Source organism: Diospyros lotus, chromosome 1 (genome assembly GCF_014633365.1).
Source record: "Diospyros lotus cultivar Yz01 chromosome 1, ASM1463336v1, whole genome shotgun sequence".
NCBI classification, from domain to species: domain Eukaryota; kingdom Viridiplantae; phylum Streptophyta; class Magnoliopsida; order Ericales; family Ebenaceae; genus Diospyros; species Diospyros lotus.
In genome coordinates, this window is record NC_068338.1 from 6,015,808 (window position 1) to 6,034,755 (window position 18,948).

The window sequence follows — 18,948 nt, forward strand, 5'->3', positions numbered from 1 at the left end:
GGAACATTTAAGATCAAGGCTTATAAGGAATATGTTTCATGATCGTCATCTCTATGCACGACCATATTCCATGAGCTTATTTGATCTATGGACTTTGTCAAGAATGGAAATAATAAAGACAACCATCAATGACAAATAAAACATAATACCTTACAATAATAATTGATTGAAGATAAAGAGTCACAATGAAAAAAAAAATATGATCAATTACATGTAAATATAATTGGCTTGTGGGGCATAACTCTAACAAGCTACTCATCTTCATTTAAAAATTAATTGATAAGAATTTAAATGACATAATTTAAATAACAGAATTTAAATTACATGAATTAAAATAGTAGAAACTAACCGGCCATTTAGGCGGTGAACAATTAAATGACAAGAATTAAAATTATAGAAATTTAAAGGCATAAACTAACCAGCTATGTAGGCGGTGGATAATTAAAAGACAAGAATTAAAATTGCATAAATTTAAAGGCATAAATTAACCGGCCATTTAGGCGGTGAATAATTGTAACACCCCCTCCCCCAAGTTAACCCATTTCAAGGCAACCTGGAAGAATGGGTGCTAGAGAACATAGACAAAATACACTTAGCCACAAGCATGCATACACCTGCCATCATCAAACTCAAACCCAAGATAAATACTTCCAAGGATTACAGCATGACTTTTCTTTAAGTTACATTACACACAAAATAAAGTCTACACATCTACCAACACAACTTCCCAAGACCCTTTAAATCAAGAGGGGACCCGCACGCGCACATGTCTACCCATCCTTCTTGCTTGACTCCCCACTTGCTACCTCTTTACCTTTACCTGGAATGGAGGAGAGTACAACGTGAGCTACAAAGCTCAGCAAGCATAAGAAATAAGAAGGAAAAGCATGGCAGATAATAATAGGATACAGGTGTGGTGAACATACATATTGTCGGAAATGGCAGGTGATAACTCAAGAGTTACACACACACCCGTAATGATAATGTCATGCATAACACGCATATAAGTCTGTCAACATATAAATGGCCAACGGCCTCATATAGCAAATAAAATGCAACATAATACGTACCAGTCTGTAGCTGAGTCCGGTGACCATAGGTCATATCTGATACACTTGGCTATAGCCATACGTACATATATATAAATACATATATAATCTCACCCATGGTCGTCACCACTGGGCGCGCCCCTCAGTCGTCACCGCAGGAGCGTAACCCCAGTCAGGCTAATGCCTACTGGTTTTGGGGGATATATCCCGGCGGTACACAACCGCAGCGCGCATAATCATCTCTGTCCATGCCTTTTCCAATGCACATGCAACACATAAAGTGGCCACATACAAATTGCACGTGCTAGAAATAAAAACTAATGTTCGTGCACACTCATGAGATGTTATGCAAGAAGTCAAACCAAGACATGCTCATGATGCACAATTACCATTCTTTCAAAACATGCCATGACAGTACATATATAAGCAATCTAAAGTTATTCTCTGTTCATAACATGTTCAACACGGCTAGCCAATAACACTGAGTCACGGATTTCTTGGTTAAAGTTCACAGTGAGATATATAAAGTAGGGCATGGAGAAGAAGCAAGTCTACCATGCAGATTTCCACTTAAAACTCCATTCCTTAGGATTTGTGGGGAGAAACAAGCCCCACATGGCTGTTAGAAACTTTCCCCCAACTTAAAAACCCTAACCCCAATCAAGCTCTTAAAACACGTAACCAGCCCATACCGCAATAAAATCCAAGAGAAAAGAGGAAGGAAGAGAGAACTTGCCTTTTACTTCACCGATCAACCACTAAGAACTCTTTGGATTGCAAGATCTGACTTGCTGTGAAAAGAAAAATGAGGGTTTAGAGAAGAACAGAGAACTTACGAGAAAGAGGAAAAGAGTGTTTTGTTCTAGTGAGATTTTTCTCACAATTTCTCTTTTTATACCATCTTTATAAATCATTTTTATCCATTTAATTATTTCCCAAATTCTCTATATATTTATTATATTTTTTTGATATTTTAGTTCTAGAATTTTCTGTGTGTTTCCAGAATTAATGAGGTATCGGGCGATATATATATATATATATGAATCACTGAGGGAGGCATTCGAATAGAAGTTAAGGCATTCGGATGATATTTACATATATATGAAGATATTTGAAAGTCATTCGGATGATCTGGCGTGTATTCGAATGAGTTAGAGAAAGATTTCAAGTTATGTGAGTGACATTCGAATGAGGCAGGAGAACATTCGGATGAATTTTAAATAGTAACTTGAATTACTAAAGGAATTTGAGGCTCATTCGAATGCAACAGTGATTTGATTCGGATGAATTTTGCAATTTTCGCTGGGATCATTCGAATGTAAAGGCAACTCATTCGAATATAAAGGCTCAACTGGATTCTGGACAGCTTTGATACCCTTTCGAATTTTGAGCATAACTATCTCATCCGAACTCCGATTGAGGTGATTCAAGGTTCTATAGAACGAAAAGAGAAAGATCTACAACTTTCATGTTTTAAGTTTTGGAATATTCAGACTGGAACATAGTCGAAATTGGGTTACAATGAACAAATACCATCCAGCAAAACAGACCATTCGAATGGATCACTTCCCATTCAAATGACTCACACCCCATTCGAATGGGGTTACTCTCATTCGAATGATACTTCCACCATTTGAATATCTAGCCTCCCAAAGCCCCACACATTCGGATACCTCATCATAAACCCTCCCAACTCTTAACCACTCATCCTAAACTTTCCAAAACACATACATACACACTCACACTGCACCAAAACCCAATTTCAACGAATAATTCTACCCACACATCATAAGATTATACCGTGATATTCATTGATATCAACACCCCATCTTCGGGTCGTTACAATAATAAAGTAACAATAAATGACATAAGAATTTAAAAGAAGAAAGAAATGAAGTAAGATCACAAGAGAAAATACTAAAGAAAATGAGAAAGAACAAGAACAATTCTCAAAGAGAGAATTATAAGGAAACAACTAAACTTTGATTCAAGAATAATAATATCACTTACAAATGCAATCAAGTGAGCTATTTATAGGGCATAAGATACAATACAAACCACACAATTTCAATTATTCAACTAGACATAATTATGTCTAATGGGCACTCACACACTTAAAGTTAAATGGATTTTAGCTATAATACACACCTAATATTAAATGGATTTTAGCTAAAATACATACCTAATAAAGCACTCATAAAGTTAAATGGATTTTAGCTATAATACACACCTAATAGTTAAATGGATTTTAGCTAAAAAAACACACCTAATAAAGCACTCACATTAAAAAAATAAAAATAGATTTCTATAAATTGGTTTTTGATCTTCATTAGGATTAAAAATAATCCTTGGGCCTTCTCCAAATGATATCTTTCATGGGATGCTCAAGTTGGGCCTTAATTCTTCATGGGCTTTAATTCTTCATGGACTTTAATTCTTCATTCTTCAAGCCCACCTTCTTCATGCCTACAAAAAAAAAAAATTAATGTTATTAATAAATTATATTATATATATATGTATTACACATGGCACATATATATATTAGATTATATTATATATATATATATATTACATGCACGCATATAATGATATATATGTATTATATATAATTTTATATATTATTATTATTATTATTTGTTGTTGCCAAAATACAACAATCTATTTTTAATTGAGGAGAGACGCAAGAGTCTTGGGAGTCGTATCTTTGCTGATGAAAATATGGACAAGCAATTGGATCTGATAAAGATCCAGATCTGATAGTCTGGTAGGGCTGATGATCTGGTGGCCCAAAATGATCAGGTGACCTAAAATGATCAGGTGACCCAAAATGACCGAGTGGCCTTGGTGACCGAGTGACCTGAGGGTGACGGGTGGCCTTGACCGAGTGACCTGAGGATGACGAGTGGCCTTGGTGACCGAGTGACCTGAGGGTGACGAGTGGCCGTGACCGAGTGACCTGAGGGCGACGAGTGACCTTGATGACCGAGTGACCTGAGGGCGACGAGTGACCTTGATGACCGAGTGACCTTGGTGGCTGAGTGGCCTACAAAACGAGAGCACCGTTAGGACGCGGGTGGGGGTCCCCGCGTAAACCCTCCGATGCTTAAGTCAGAATCTCGAGAGAAAATGAGAAAAGTATACTTTGATTACTCAAAATTGCGTACCTTGTGATGAAGGCATGGTCTCATATTTATAGCGGAGGAGAGAGAGAAGACGTGCGAGAATCAAGGCGAGAATCTCGTAGCCCATTTTTATGATTTCGCGGCCCATTCGAGATGGAAAAGAGGAGAGATTGGCCCAAGCCCACTCGACCATGACCGAGTGGGGGGTCACTCGGTCATGACCGAGTGGGGGGGCCACTCAGTCATGATCGGGTGGGGGCCACCGATCATGCCTTCTTTTGCCCTTTTCCTTGGCTCGGTTTTGAGTGGCTCCCATATCTCAACTTCAATCCAGATTTTCACATTGATTCAGGTCAAATATCTCAAAACTCAAAAACATGAAAGTTGTAGATAATTCTCTTAGCTTTCTACAGGACTTTGAATCAGCTCAATCTGAGCTTATATGAGAAAGTTATGGCCGAAAAACTAAGGCAGTGTCGTACCCACTCGGCATAACCGAGTGGGTCATGAAAAGTGGGGGAAATTAGTCTCCCCATGACCGAGTGAGGGGCCACTCGGTCATGCCTTCTTTTTCTCGATCGAGTGGGGGGCCACTCGGTTATGCCTTCTTTTGCCCTTTTGTCTTGGTTCGGATCCATCTTCCTTCAATACTTGACTCTGAGCCTTAATAATGCAGGTGCATCAACTTCATGCCCGATTTACACCTTGATTCAGCTCGAATCTCTTAAATCTCAAAACACAAAAGTTGTAGATAATTATCTTTTATTTCCAAAGAACTTTGAATCACCTCAATCGAAGCTCATATGAGAAAGTTATGTCCGATAAACCAAAGTAGTGTCGTACCCACTTGGCATAACCGAGTGGGTCCTCCCCACTTGGTCTCGGCTCGACCTCTTGCTCCATCGGCTTATTTCCTTGATCTCCTACAACCCGCTGGGCCTTTGGGCTTCATGTCCATGTCTCACAACTTTTTTTTAGGTCTTGCAATACTCCAAGTTTGTAGGGCATATCAATTGCTCCATACTCTTTTAGCCGGAAGGTTCGGGTGAAAGAGTATCTTGTCCTGTAAACTTTTCAACATTACTTATCTTTTAGCTGTTTCATCTTCTACACATCCTCTCGAGCTTGTTTGCACACCGTGCTTTTAAATTTCTGGGCTCTAGTGATTTTCAATTCCTTTGCAGAAGTATGAGGTAGATATACTAGTAAGCTCGCTTTCCATAGATGTCTAACTGTGCACCGAACAATGAGTTTGATTCTGCTCCCAGTTATGGTGTTGTGCATAGGACAGTAAGTTTTCACTTTCTTTTCCCTTGTTGTCGGGCGGTGACCAGGACAATGGGTTTGATTTCATTTTTCCCTCGTTGCCAGGCTGTGAGCAGGGTAACAGGCTTGAATGTACTTTTACCTCCTTGCTGGGCCGTGAGCGGGGTAATGGCTTTGAATGTACTTTTACCTCGTTGCTGGGCTATAAGCGGGACAACGGGTTTGAGTTTATTTTTCCCTCGTTGTCGGGCCGTGAGCGGGGCAACGGGCTTGAATGTACTTTTACCTCATTGCCGGGCTATAGCGGGACAACGGGCTTGAGTTTATTTTTCCCTCGTTGCCGAGCCGTGAGCAGGGCAACGGGCTTGAGTTTGTTTTTCTCTCGTTGTCGGGCCGTGAGTGGGGCAACGGGCTCAATCGTAGTTTACCTCGTTGTCGGGCCATAGGCGGGACAACGGGCTCGATCGTAGTTTACCTCGTTGCCGGGCCATAGGCGGGACAACGGGCTCGATCTTAGTTTACCTCGTTGTCGGGCCATAAGCGGGACAACGGGCTCAATCGTAGTTTACCTCGTTGCCGGGCCATAGGCGGGACAACGGGCTCGATCGTAATTTACCTCATTGCCGGGCCATAAGCAGGACAACGGGCTCGATCGTAATTTACCTCGTTGCCGGGCCATAGGCGAGACAATGGGCTCGATCGTAGTTTACCTCATTGCCGAGCCATAGGCGGGACAACGGGCTCGATCGTAGTTTACCTCGTTGTCGGGCCATAGGCCGGACAACGGGCTCGATCGTAGTTTACCTCGTTGCCGGGCCATAGGCGGGACAACGGGCTCGATCGTAGTTTACCTCGTTGCCGAGCCATAGGCAGGACAACGGGCTCGATCGTAATTTACCTCGTTGCCGGGCCATAGGCGGGATAACGGGCTCGATCGTAATTTACCTCGTTGCCGGGCCATAAGCAGGACAAGGACGGGCTCGAGTTTATTTTTCCCTCGTTGCCGGGCTGTGAGCAGGGCAACGGGCTTGAGTTTGTTTTTCCTGTAAGTAGAGCATAACAAACAAACTTTCACAAAGCAATGTGTAATGAAAACGCTTACATTTTTTGAAAGAAGTGAGCACATCCACTGTTTCATTTTAGGTCTTATTGTTGCCTCTGAGCACGAAATGTTTAGTTTCTCGTTCTTTAACATAGGGTCTCTTCAATATGTCTGAATTTTGTTCCCAGATTTCTCTTTGATGGCATTAATGGTGGATGACTGCCTTCTTCTAAGGGCATGTCCTTTCATGGCTTGTCTCGATGGAATATGAGGAGTCCCCTACCATAGTTTCACTGCCCGAGATGACATGTATGGGCTCATGAACTGGTTCATTATCTAGAGGTGGATTCTCTCTGTAATCCCTTCCTCTCTCTTGACATCTTTGATTTGATCTCCCCCCTTCTTCCTGTCTATCTTCTCCTTTTCAAGGCTCACTATCTTTGACCTGTATGTACCTTTGAAGATGTCCTTCACGAACTAGCATCTCAATCTGATCTCTCAACTCCTGGCACTGGTCAATGCAATGACCACGAGTTTTGTGATATCTACAATATTCTTCTCTATTCTTCCCCATGGGATGGTCAACCTTTTTCGGGAGTTTAATGAGACCTGACCCTTCGATGGCTGCAAGTATGGTTGACCGAGGTTGGAGAAGTTTGGTGTAATGGTGGAACTGGGGCTGAGGTATATCTGATCCCCTAACTGGCCTGGCGTTCTCTTCAACATCATTTTCCTTCCTTTTTCGCTCTCTACCCTCATTCCCACCTACAACTCTCATAACTTCGTATGGAGCACGTATTTATTTGCTCTAGTAAACAAATCTTCTAGGGAAGTTGGTGGGTCCAAAGATAATGATTCTTGTAAAGGAGTTAGTCATGTTCCGTGTAACATAGCAGACACTGCCATTGCAATTGGTAAATCATGAACTTCGAGGGTGGCATTCCGAAATCTATCCACATACTGACGCAAAGTTTCTTTGTTCCCCTGTCGAATACTTAGCAAGTATGTGGCATCTTTTTTTCTTCGACTATTAATCATAAATGCCTTAACAAATTCCGTTCTGAGCTGACCGAATGAAGAGATAAAGGCCTCAGGTAAACTGTCGAACCATGTCCGAGCATGCCCTGATAGAGTTAAGGAGAAAGCTCGGCACATTATGTCATCGTCTCATCCGTGCAATATCATCAACAACTCATAGCTTTGAATGTGATCATAGGGATCATCCTTGCCGGAATAGGGGGTGATTTGAGGCATCTTGAATTTTCTAGGCAGTGGCTTATCCAATAAATCTGTAGTAAACGGACATTTACTATGTTGTTGCTCCTCCGTGGCTGGGATCAATTTCTTTCGTTCAAGTACTTCTTCAACTACCATTTTCATGTCATCTTGTATACTTGCTGCTATTTGGTTATCATGTCTTGTTGGCGTGCCGGCCCCAGTTTCATGGTATCTCCGTCTTTGGGCGTTTCTAACCCTATTTTCCTTTCTTGGGCTCTCATTTCTTCGGGGCATGGCGTTAGGATTCTTCTTTGGTGGTGGTGATCTATCCTCCCGATGAGGAGTGGATTGGGAATGAGAATCGGGAGTGGCCTCTTGATAGGAATCAACTCCCACCTCGAGCTGAGGCTCAAGTGGTGGTATAAACTTTTTCAAGGTATCGGGTAACGTCTCTCTAGGCATCATACCTTGGAGTATACCAACCATGTCTCGAAGTGCCTGCATGCCCTCAACGTGTTGTTATCTCAATGCTTCATACTCTTCCCACGGGACAGTATGCGGTGGCTATCGTGAAGTCCCCGTTTGATCAGTAGGAAGTGGCCCTGAGCCGATGTTAAGTGGAGATGGGACTGATTGGTTCCCCACCTGCTGGGGTTGAGCATTATGAAGGGGCGGAGGTGCTCCTTGTGGGTGAGAATCGGGAATAATGGGAGGTGCTTCCTGTTGTTGAGAGTTCTGTGGTGGTAGGCGTGTTTCTACGCCTTGAGAAAGAGTTCGTCGGTGTCCACGGGTGTTTTCCATTCTTGTTGACTTTTTGTCTTGCGTTTCCCACAGACGGCGCCAATTGTTGTTGCCAAAATACAACAATCTATTTTTAATTGAGGAGAGACGCAAGAGTCTTGGGAGTCGTATCTTTGCTGATGAAAATCTGGACAAGTAATTGGATCTGATAAAGATCCAGATCTGATAGTCTGGTAGGGCTGATGATCTGGTGGCCCAAAATGATCAGGTGACCTAAAATGATCAGGTGACCCAAAATGACCGAGTAGCCTATGACCGAGTGGCTGAAGGATCATAACGAGGATACATAGCATGCAACGGAAGCGTTTTTTTTAAAAAAAAACTTTCCTCGTATTGATTAGAATCTAGGAAACTTACTTTTCCTACAGATTACCGGACGGAATGAAGCGACAGGCGGAGGATGGGCGGGAGCTTCTTCTCGTGGTAGAGACGACGGCTGTCCTGCAATCCTTCGGCTCCTTCGCATCAGAACTTGAAGGCTCTCTTTCGATCTTCCGAAGTATGACTCGAACTCGTGGCCTCTCTTTCGGTGAAGAAGAGTAAAAATCGACATGGATGAAAAACAACCAAGGAGAGAATATATAGGGAGAACCCTAGGGTTAAAACCCTAGTGGGCCAAACCCTAATGGGCCAAGTCCATTTAATTAATTTTCTAATTGGGTTAGCCCAATTAATTAATTAAAAACTAATGAACTATTATTTTATTCTAGCCCAATTAATTATGGACCATTCTGAATAAAATAATTCTCTCTCAATGTAATTCACCCAACAAGCCAAATGTATTAAATAATACATGAGTTATATCGAGCTACCCCGGGGACCAAAAGACAAATTATTCACGGCTACTAAAATGACCAAAATATCCCTGCTACCTAGTAGCTATATTTTGTCATTCTAAGTGTTCCAACTATCACCATATGGTAACACTGACCCCACGAATAATTTTGCATATGCCATGTCTTTGACCTACTAGTGTAATGACGAAAATACCCCTCTGCGTAACACCCATCATTTAGAAAGGAATAATGTACTAACACCTCTCTAAATGATTTCTACCATCCTTAGATCACTAGTCCAATAATCCGTGACTACTCGAATGTACTTGCTTATCACTGGGAGCTACCCAGAAGCACACACTCTTAAGTCACGTTCCCAGGGCCCTGGATTATTTGATTATTCTTGGACAATCACAAGGGGGTGAATCACAGAAACTATCTTGTATTAGTCTGTCTTAGCTAATTAGAAACCATACTCCCAACTCAAAAGGTTATTGATCTTTGATAGACCTCACCTACAGTGAATCTGAGAATATAGTTCTAGGTTCACTAGACCACCAACTAATACTCAAGTATTAGAGTACTCGTCCACGTAGTAGCAGTGATAGACTAGCTCCATGATAATTAGTACTTTGTCATTAGCTTCTATCACAGGTCCACTCTACACATTCTGAATGCGCTTGTACAATTAGAGTAAATGGACTGTTTACTGGCTAAGGCAAGCCATCCTCCATTAGGATCTATTGCACAATGATCTTATCATGATAGAATGCCCAGTTCTATCAAAAGATCAAGAGTAATATTTTCTTGCTTATTAAGTACCCATGATTCATGCCTAACTGTGAAGAACGACCCATCACATGAATCACTTACTTAATAGCATGGACACTTTTCCAACAATTAAATGCAAATAATATATGTGCCATAAACTAAATAAAAGAAACATCATTACCATAAATTAAACAAAACGTGTCTTTAGGGCATACATTTCCAACAGTGGCCTTGGTGACCGAGTGACCTGAGGGTGACGGGTGGCCTTGACCGAGTGACCTGAGGATAACGAGTGGCCTTGGTGACCGAGTGACCTGAGGGTGACGAGTGGCCGTGATCGAGTGACCTGAGGGCGACGAGTGACCTTGATGACCGAGTGACCTGAGGGCGACGAGTGACCTTGATGACCGAGTGACCTTGGTGGCTGAGTGGCCTACAAAACGAGAGCACCGTTAGGACGCGGATGGGGGTCCCCGCGTAAACCCTCCGATGCTTAAGTCAGAATCTCGAGAGAAAATAAGAAAAGTATACTTTGATTACTCAAAATTGCGTACCTTGTGATGAAGGCATGGTCTCATATTTATAGCGGAGGAGAGAGAGAAGACGTGCGAGAATCAAGGCGAGAATCTCGCAGCCCATTTTTATGATTTCGCGGCCCATCCGAGATGGAAAAGAGGAGAGATTGGCCCAAGCCCACTCAACCATGACCAAGTGGGGGGTCACTCGGTCATGACCGAGTGGGGGGGCCACTCGGTCATGACCGGGTGGGGGGCCACCGATCATGCCTTCTTTTGCCCTTTTCCTTGGCTCGGTTTTGAGTGGCTCCCATATCTCAACTTCAATCCAGATTTTCACATTGATTAAAGTTAAATATCTCAAAACTCAAAACATAAAAGTTGTAGATAATTCTCTTATATTTCCACAGGACTTTGAATCAGCTCAATCTGAGCTCATATGAGAATGTTATGGCCGAAAAACTAAGGCAGTGTCGTACCCACTCGGCATAACCGAGTGGGTCATGAAAAGTGGGGGAAATTAGTCTCCCCATGACCGAGTGAGGGGCCACTCGGTCATGACCGAGTGGGGGGCCACTTGGTCATGCCTTCTTTTTCTCGACCGAGTGGGGGGTGATAGAACACATATTCTCATATTATTTAGCCCTCAAATTTAGTCTTTTTTGCACATTAGTTGTGTCCTTTTTATTCATCTTGGTTTTATTTTATAGGAATTGGGCTTCACACTATTTTACTTTATTTTTCCAGGTTTAGGGCTATGGGAGCATGATATGGGGCATGAAACGTCTTGATGGCAATGAGATATCTTGGAAATTGGAGAAAGAGAAGGGCAATTTTAGCAGATTTAACCTCCTGCACTTCCTTCAGTATTTTGGCCAAGATAAAGTTCCATAATGAAGATGATGTCTTCAGAGATATTGTAGAGGACTTCTAGGGATTTCTTTAATGGTATGGTTTGTCCAAATCCGAGTCCGTTTGGGCCTTCAAACAGCACTTCAAAGTCGGGGCTAGGAAGTTGGGTCAAATTAGGAAAGCTGCACAGATGCTGATTCTTTAAAAGGCCATATCTTGGGCGTCCGATATCCAAATCAAGTGATTCAAAAGCCCAAATTCATATAATCTTCCTGATCTACAATTCTTATGAATAGGCCTAAGCCTAGTACGCACGTTAACCTATCCGAAATCGGCTGTGAAGTGGCAGTAACCTAGGGTTTCATCCTTAAGCTCTACTTAAGCACCTTAAGTGGCCGATTTTGTGAGAATTTTTTCGAAGGGCATGAACAGTAGCCAGATTTCCTTCTCCCCATTGTTCTTGTCAAGATGGAGGGCTAAGGATTCTGTAATCAGTTGCAATACCATCCTTGTTCCCGGTTTGAGTCTTTGGTTTTAATGGAAATCTAGTTTTTAGTTTTAACTTTATTGTTCTCTTGTTTCTGTTCTCTCTTAAATCTGTGTATGTGTTGATGCTGGTTGGATGAATGAATGCATTGTCTTTGTTTTAGAATCCAAGGTTTTTGTGCTCGGTTGAGGCTTTAACTAGGAGCAAGAACAATCAGTCTCGAATCTGTGCAATAAGGGGAATCAAAACTGATAGATTGAACTAAGAGGTTTCTGAAATCTTTTTATCGGTTTTCTTTCCAATCTTTCGCGGTTGTTAAAGGATTTTTGTGATTTCTGATTTGAGGATTAAAACTAAACAAATTGTTTATTGAGAAGGCGATGAAAACTGGGATAGAAGGTTAGTTTGCAATTGATTGCATCTCGATTTCTTGTGTTCTTGCTTGTTTAGTTTTCTGTTTTTTATCAAAAACTCCCCCCCCCCCCCCGTTTAGCCTTGTTTTGACAGATACGCTTGAGGTTCATTGGGAGACAACTTTGGGTTGCACCCTTGCTGCAAATCAAAATTCTTATTCAACTAATCTATTGGTGTTCGACAGCCCCGATCAGATTTTGGCGCCGTTGCCGGGGAACCAATCTCGTTTCTGTCAAAAGAAGACTGATTCAAAAAAAATATATATATATATTCTTTGATAATCTAATAGCAGAAGTTATGGTTGCTACTTGGTATATAGGCTGGAAACTAGCTGGTTGCGGGCTACCGGTCCAAAGCGAGTTAACCATACTCGGCACTGCTAGATACAACGCCACGTACCAAGTTTATGCCATAAATCAAGAAGTGAACATGCCTTCAGGAATAGCTGCTGACAGAAAACTCTTATTCTTTGTTTTGTAGTGAGACCAACAAGCTGCATCCAAGTGCAAGAGATAGCCAAATTCAGCAGTTTTGACAGCAAACTCAGCAAGTGCAAGACAAAAACTTCTTATTCAGCAGTTTTGATAGCCTCCATGACAGATAGCAAAATTTAAGGATTGAGAACAAGATACCGGTTCTATCCTCTTCCTTTCTCATCCTTACTTGATGTTCTTTCATGTCTTTATTCCTCCCTTGATGTTTTCTTGCATTTAGAGTGGTCTTTGAGGCAAAATAGGAGCTGATTTGATAAAAAAACGATTTTGACAATTACTGTTCACTGCTTCCAACTTTCTCCAATTTTGCTGAAACTTGGTGTCCAAAGAAATGGGGGTGTGAGGATTATGAGTCACTTCTTAGTAGTGAGGAGATCATTTTTTGGCCAAATTCCAATGTTTAGACCACTTTTTGGTCCATTTTGTGTTTCTTAGTGGCTAATTTTGTGTGGTTTTTAGTGTTTTTAGGTCCCTCAGTGTTTTAGTGTTGAAACTTTGTGAAAAATTGCATAAAAAAATCATCTAAGGGCTTCTTGTTTGACCTGTTTTAGTGTTTTTGTGTTTGTGTGTTTTTTGTGTTTTTGAGTTTTTGGTGTGCATAGGCCAGTTTGTGTGCTGTTCTTTGTGAGTCATTTTGAGTGTGTTTTTGTGCTAATCTTTAGTGCATGACCAGGTCCTCTAAGGGCATACCAATTGACCTAGACCTTGAAATAGAAAGGACCCTTAGGGCAAAGGAAGGCTAGAGAGTTAGAGCTTCGGATACCTGATAATCCTCCTGCCTCTTCTGCCACTGCATCTGATATTCCTTCTGTTTCTATACCTACCCCTGACTTAAACACAATGGCGGGTAATGGGAATGAACACAATCAGAATGGAAATAATGGAAATAATGTAAATCATGGTCATTTGGATGGTAGAACCATTAGAGAATTGGCTGCCCCTGATGTGCACTACCAGTCTTTATGCATTCAATATCCCCAATTGGATGCAACCTTTGAATTGAAATCTGGGCTAATCCATTTGCTTCCCAAGTTTCATGGCCTTGCAGGTGAAGATCCGCACAAGCACCTCAAGGAATTCCATGTTGTCTGCTCCACAATGAGGCCACAAGGAGTTGATGAGGAGATGAGGAGCAGATAAAACTTAGGGCCTTCCCATTCTCATTGGATGGAGCTGCAAAGGATTGGTTATACTACCTACCACCTGCTGCCATCACAAGTTGGGATGGGCTAAAAAGGATCTTTTTGGAGAAGTTCTTTCCAGCATCCCGAACAGCCGCCATTCGAAAAGAAATTTATGGCATAAGGCAGAATCATGGGGAGACATTACATGAGTATTGGGAGCGATTCAAGAAACTCTGTTCTAGTTGTCCACACCATCAAATCAGTGACCAGTTGCTGGTCCAATACTTCTATGAAGGTCTTATTCCAATGGATAGGTATTTGGTGGATGCAGCTAGTGGAGGAGCCCTCTCTGAAAAGACACCAGCAGCTGCTCAGGAGCTAATCTCCAAGATGGCACAGAATGCCCAACAGTTTGGTACCAGGTCAGCCACTCCCATGAGACAAGCCAATGAGATTGGTGTTGCTGCCATCAATGACCAACAGAGGATAGAGAACAAACTGGAGGAATTGGCCTCCATGGTCAGACAGCTAGCCCTTGATAAAGGACAGTCCAAATCTCAGCAGGTATGTGGTATTTGCTCATTATCCTCCCATGGTACTGACCAATGTCCTCAACTGCAGGAGAATACAGAAGCTTGTGCTGGCATTTTTCCAGGAAGACCCTTCCAGCCACAGCATCAGCAGCCACAGCAACAAAGATATGATCTATATGCTGCCACCTATAATCCAGGGTGGAGAGATCATCCAAATTTGAGGTATGGAGGTCCTTCCAACCAGCCATTCCAGCCACAGCAACAGCAACCTCAGCAGCACAGATTCAATGCACAAAGACCAAGTCAATCAATGCAGCAACCCCAACCAGCTCCTAAATCCGAATCAAGCTTGGAAGATATCATGAAGCAGCTCGTTGCCAACAATCTCCAGTTTCAGCAAAGGACCGACACTGCCATACAAAATTTGGAGACACAGATTGGACAGCTGGCAACCAACATCAGTGAGCTACGGAGTCAAGGTTCGGGTCAGTTGCCTTCACAGCCAGTTTCAAATCCAAGGGGCAATGTAAGTGCTATCGTTCTCCGCAGTGGCAAGGAGTTAAGCAGCCCACCCTCTCCACAACCAGAATTTGGGCAGCAACAAGAAAGCCAAAAGGAAGATCATCCTCCTCCCATTCAAAAGGACAGCAGCCCACCACCATTGATCAAGATAGAGGAGAGACTTCTCACAACCATCCATTGCCATTTCCTCACCGAGCCACTCAAAATAAAAAGAGGGCAGAAGTTGAGTTGGACAAGGAGATCATGGAAACTTTCAAAAAAGTTGAGGTGAACATACCACTCTTGGAGGCCATCAGACAGATTCCCAAGTATGCCAAGTTTCTCAAAGACTTGTGCACCCACAAAAGGAAACTGAAAGGAAATGAAAAAATCAACTTGGGGAGAAATGTGTCAGCATTGATTCAACCTGCCATACCTCAAAAATGCAAAGATCCAGGAACTTTCACCATTCCTTGCACTATTGGAAATTTGCAATTTCATAATGCTATGTTGGATTTAGGAGCCTCTATTAATGTGATGCCTAAATCTGTGTATTCTTCTTTGCAGGCAGGCGCAGGCACATTGACATCTACAGGAGTGGTGGTCCAGTTGGCAAATAGGAGCACAGCATACCCTGAGGGAGTATTAGAGGATGTATTAGTAAAGGTAAAGGATTTCATATTCCCTGCTGACTTCTATGTTTTGAATATGGAAGATGATCGCACACCCGGACACACACCACTTATTCTAGGTAGACCCTTCTTGAAAACTGCAAGGACAATAATTAATGTGCATGAGGGTACTTTATCTATGGAGTTCGCTGGTAACTGTTGGAAATGTATGCCCTAAAGACACGTTTTGTTTAATTTATGGTAATGATGTTTCTTTTAATCAGTTTATGGCACATATATTATTTTCATTTAATTGTTGGAAAGGTGTCCATGCTATTAAGTAAATGATTCATGTGATGGGTCGTTCTTCACAGTTAGGCATGAATCATGGGTACTTAATAAGCAAGAAAATATTACTCTTGATCTTTTGATAGAACTGGGCATTCTATCATGATAAGATCATTGTGCAATAGATCCTAATGGAGGATGGCTTGCCTTAGCCAGTAAACAGTCCGTTTACTCTAATTGTACAAGCGCATTTGGAATGCGTAGAGTGGACCTGTGATAGAAGCTAATGACAAAGTACTAATTATCATGGAGCTAGTCTATCACTGCTACTACGTGGACGAGTACTCTAATACTTGAGTATTAGTTGGTGGTCTAGTGAACCTAGAGCTATATTCTTAGATTCATTGTAGGTGAGGTCTATCAAAGATCAATATCCTTTTGAGTTGGGAGTATGGTTTCTAATTAGCTAAGACAGACTAATACAAGATAGTTTCTGTGATTCACCCCCTTGTGATTGTCCAAGAATAATCGAATAATCCAGGGCCCTGGGAACGTGACTTATGAGTGTGTGCTTCTGGGTAGCTCCCAGTGATAAGCAAGTACATTCGAGTAGTCATGGATTATTGGACTAGTGATCTAGGGATGGTAGAAATCATTTAGAAAGGTGTTAGTACATTATTCCTTTCTAAATGATGGGTGTTACGCAGAGGGGTATTTTCGTCATTACACTAGTAGGTCAAAGACATGGCATATGCAAAATTATTCGTGGGGTCAGTGTTACCATATGGTGATAGTTGGAACACTTAGAATGACAAAATATAGCTACTAGGTAGCAAGGATATTTTGGTCATTTTAGTAGCCGTGAATAATTTGTCTTTTGGTCCCCGGGGTAGCTCGATGTAACTCATGTATTTTTTAATACATTTGGCTTGTTGGATGAATTACATTGAGAGAGAATTATTTTATTCAGAATGGTCCATAATTAATTGGGCTAGAATAAAATAATAGTACATTAGGGTTTTTAATTAATTAATTGGGCTAACCCAATTAGAAAATTAATTAAATGATCTAGGCCCATTAGGGTTTGGCCCACTAGGGTTTTAACCCTAGGGTTCTCCCTATATATATCTCTCTTTAGTTGTTTTTTCATCCAAGTCGTTTTTCATTCTTCTTCACCGAAGAGAGGCCACGAGTTCGAGTCATACTCTGAAAGATCGAAAGGGTGCGTTTGAGTTCTGATGCGACGGAGCCGAAGGCTAGCAGGACAGCCGTCGTCTCCACCACGCGAAGAAGCTCCCATCGCTCCATTCCGTCCGGTAATCCGCCGCAAAAGTAAGTCTCCTAGACTCTAACCAATACGAGGATCATTTTTTGATTAAAATGCTTCCGTTGCATGCTTTTGTATCCTCGTTCATGATCCTTCAGTAACACCATTCAATTCAATATCATTGATGCCATGAAGTATCCCTTAGAAGATCATTATGCCTTGCATGTTAACTTTATTGACTTAATGGTGGAGAAAGCATGTGTTGAGTTGTATAATCTTGAGTCTGAATTCCCCACCATCCATGATTTTCCTGATGATATGCATTGCCCTCAGTGTCATGACGGACTCAGTAAGTGTAATGCTTGTTCTGAAATAGATGAGTTTTTGAGTATTGTTGATAGTGCGCCTTCTCATACTATATCCGATTCTCATGTGCCTCCCATAGAGGAAGTTTCTGTTGCTGAGAATGTAGTGCAGGTAGGTGGAAACATAAACAGATTGGTGCCTTCAATTCAACAGCCACCCACCTTGGAGTGTAAGCCCCTGCCCGAGAATCTGAAGTATGCCTACTTGGCAGATGGAGACAAGCTACCCGTGATCATCGCCGACAACCTTCAGCCTGACCAAGAGGAGAAGTTGCTGAATCTGTTGAAGCAACATAAGAGAGCCATAGGTTGGTCACTTGCAGACATTCCCGGTATATCCCCTTCCTTATGCATGCACAGGATTCATTTAGAGGAAGGAGCTCGACCAGTGAGGCAGCCCCAAAGGAGACTCAATCCCACCATTCTAGATGTGGTCAAGAAAGAGGTAAGTAAACTACTTTCGGCTGGCATTATTTATCCTATCTCTGACAGCAAGTGGGTGAGTCCAGTGCAGGTAGTTCCGAAGAAGACAGGATTCACAGTGGTAGCCAATGAGAGGAATGAGCTAGTGCCCATGCGAGTGTAGAACAGCTGGAGAGTCTGCATTGACTATAGGAGGCTCAACCAAGCTACCAGGAAGGATCATTTCCCACTCCCATTCATTGATCAGATGCTAGAGAGGTTAGCTAGAAAGTCCCATTACTGCTTCCTTGATGGTTTTTCTGGTTATTTTCAGATTTGCATAGCACCGGAGGATCAGGAGAAGACCACCTTCACCTGCCCCTTTGGCACTTTTGCATACCGGAGGATGCCATTTGGTCTATGTAATGCCCCAGGTACGTTCCAGCGATGCATGGTGAGTATATTTTCAGATTTACTTGAGCATTGCATGGAAGTTTTCATGGATGATTTTTCTGTTTATGGGACCTCCTTTGATGAGTGTCTGATCAGTTTGGGTAGAGTCCTAGAGAGATGTGTTGAGAAGAATCTTGTCCTAAATTTTGAAAAATGTCATTTCATGGTTGAGCAGGGGATTGTTTTGGGTCATGTTGTGTCCAAGAGGGGTATAGAGGTTGATAAGTCCAAGGTCGATATCATTTCTTCTTTGCCTTACCCCGCGTCTGTGCGGGAGGTACGATCTTTCCTTGGACATGCAGGATTCTACAGGAGATTCATCCAAGACTTCAGCAAGATTGCCTTTCCAATGTCCAACCTGCTTCAAAAGGATGTGGAATTCAAATTTGATGAGTCTTGCAAGATGGCCTTTGAGGAGCTCAAGAGGCGCTTGACTTCTCCACCCATCATCCAGCCACCCAACTGGGACTTGCCATTCGAGCTCATGTGTGATGCTTCCAATTATGCAGTTGGTGCCGTCCTTTCACAACGAGTGGAGAAGAAGTCACACGTCATTGCTTATGCCTCGCGCACTCTGGACAACACCCAAGCAAACTA

The 18,948-nt window shown here is 42.2% G+C and overlaps 1 protein-coding gene across 1 annotated transcript; it reads left to right on the top strand.

Moving 5' to 3' along the window:
• Positions 1-7,143: 7,143 nt before the first annotated feature.
• On the top strand, positions 7,144-18,082 carry LOC127790250 (uncharacterized). The gene is given in 5 exon segments (XM_052319601.1): positions 7,144-7,163; positions 13,725-13,923; positions 13,926-15,072; positions 15,135-15,797; positions 17,298-18,082. Coding segments are annotated over 5 exon segments (2,814 nt in total).
• Positions 18,083-18,948: the final 866 nt, after the last annotated feature.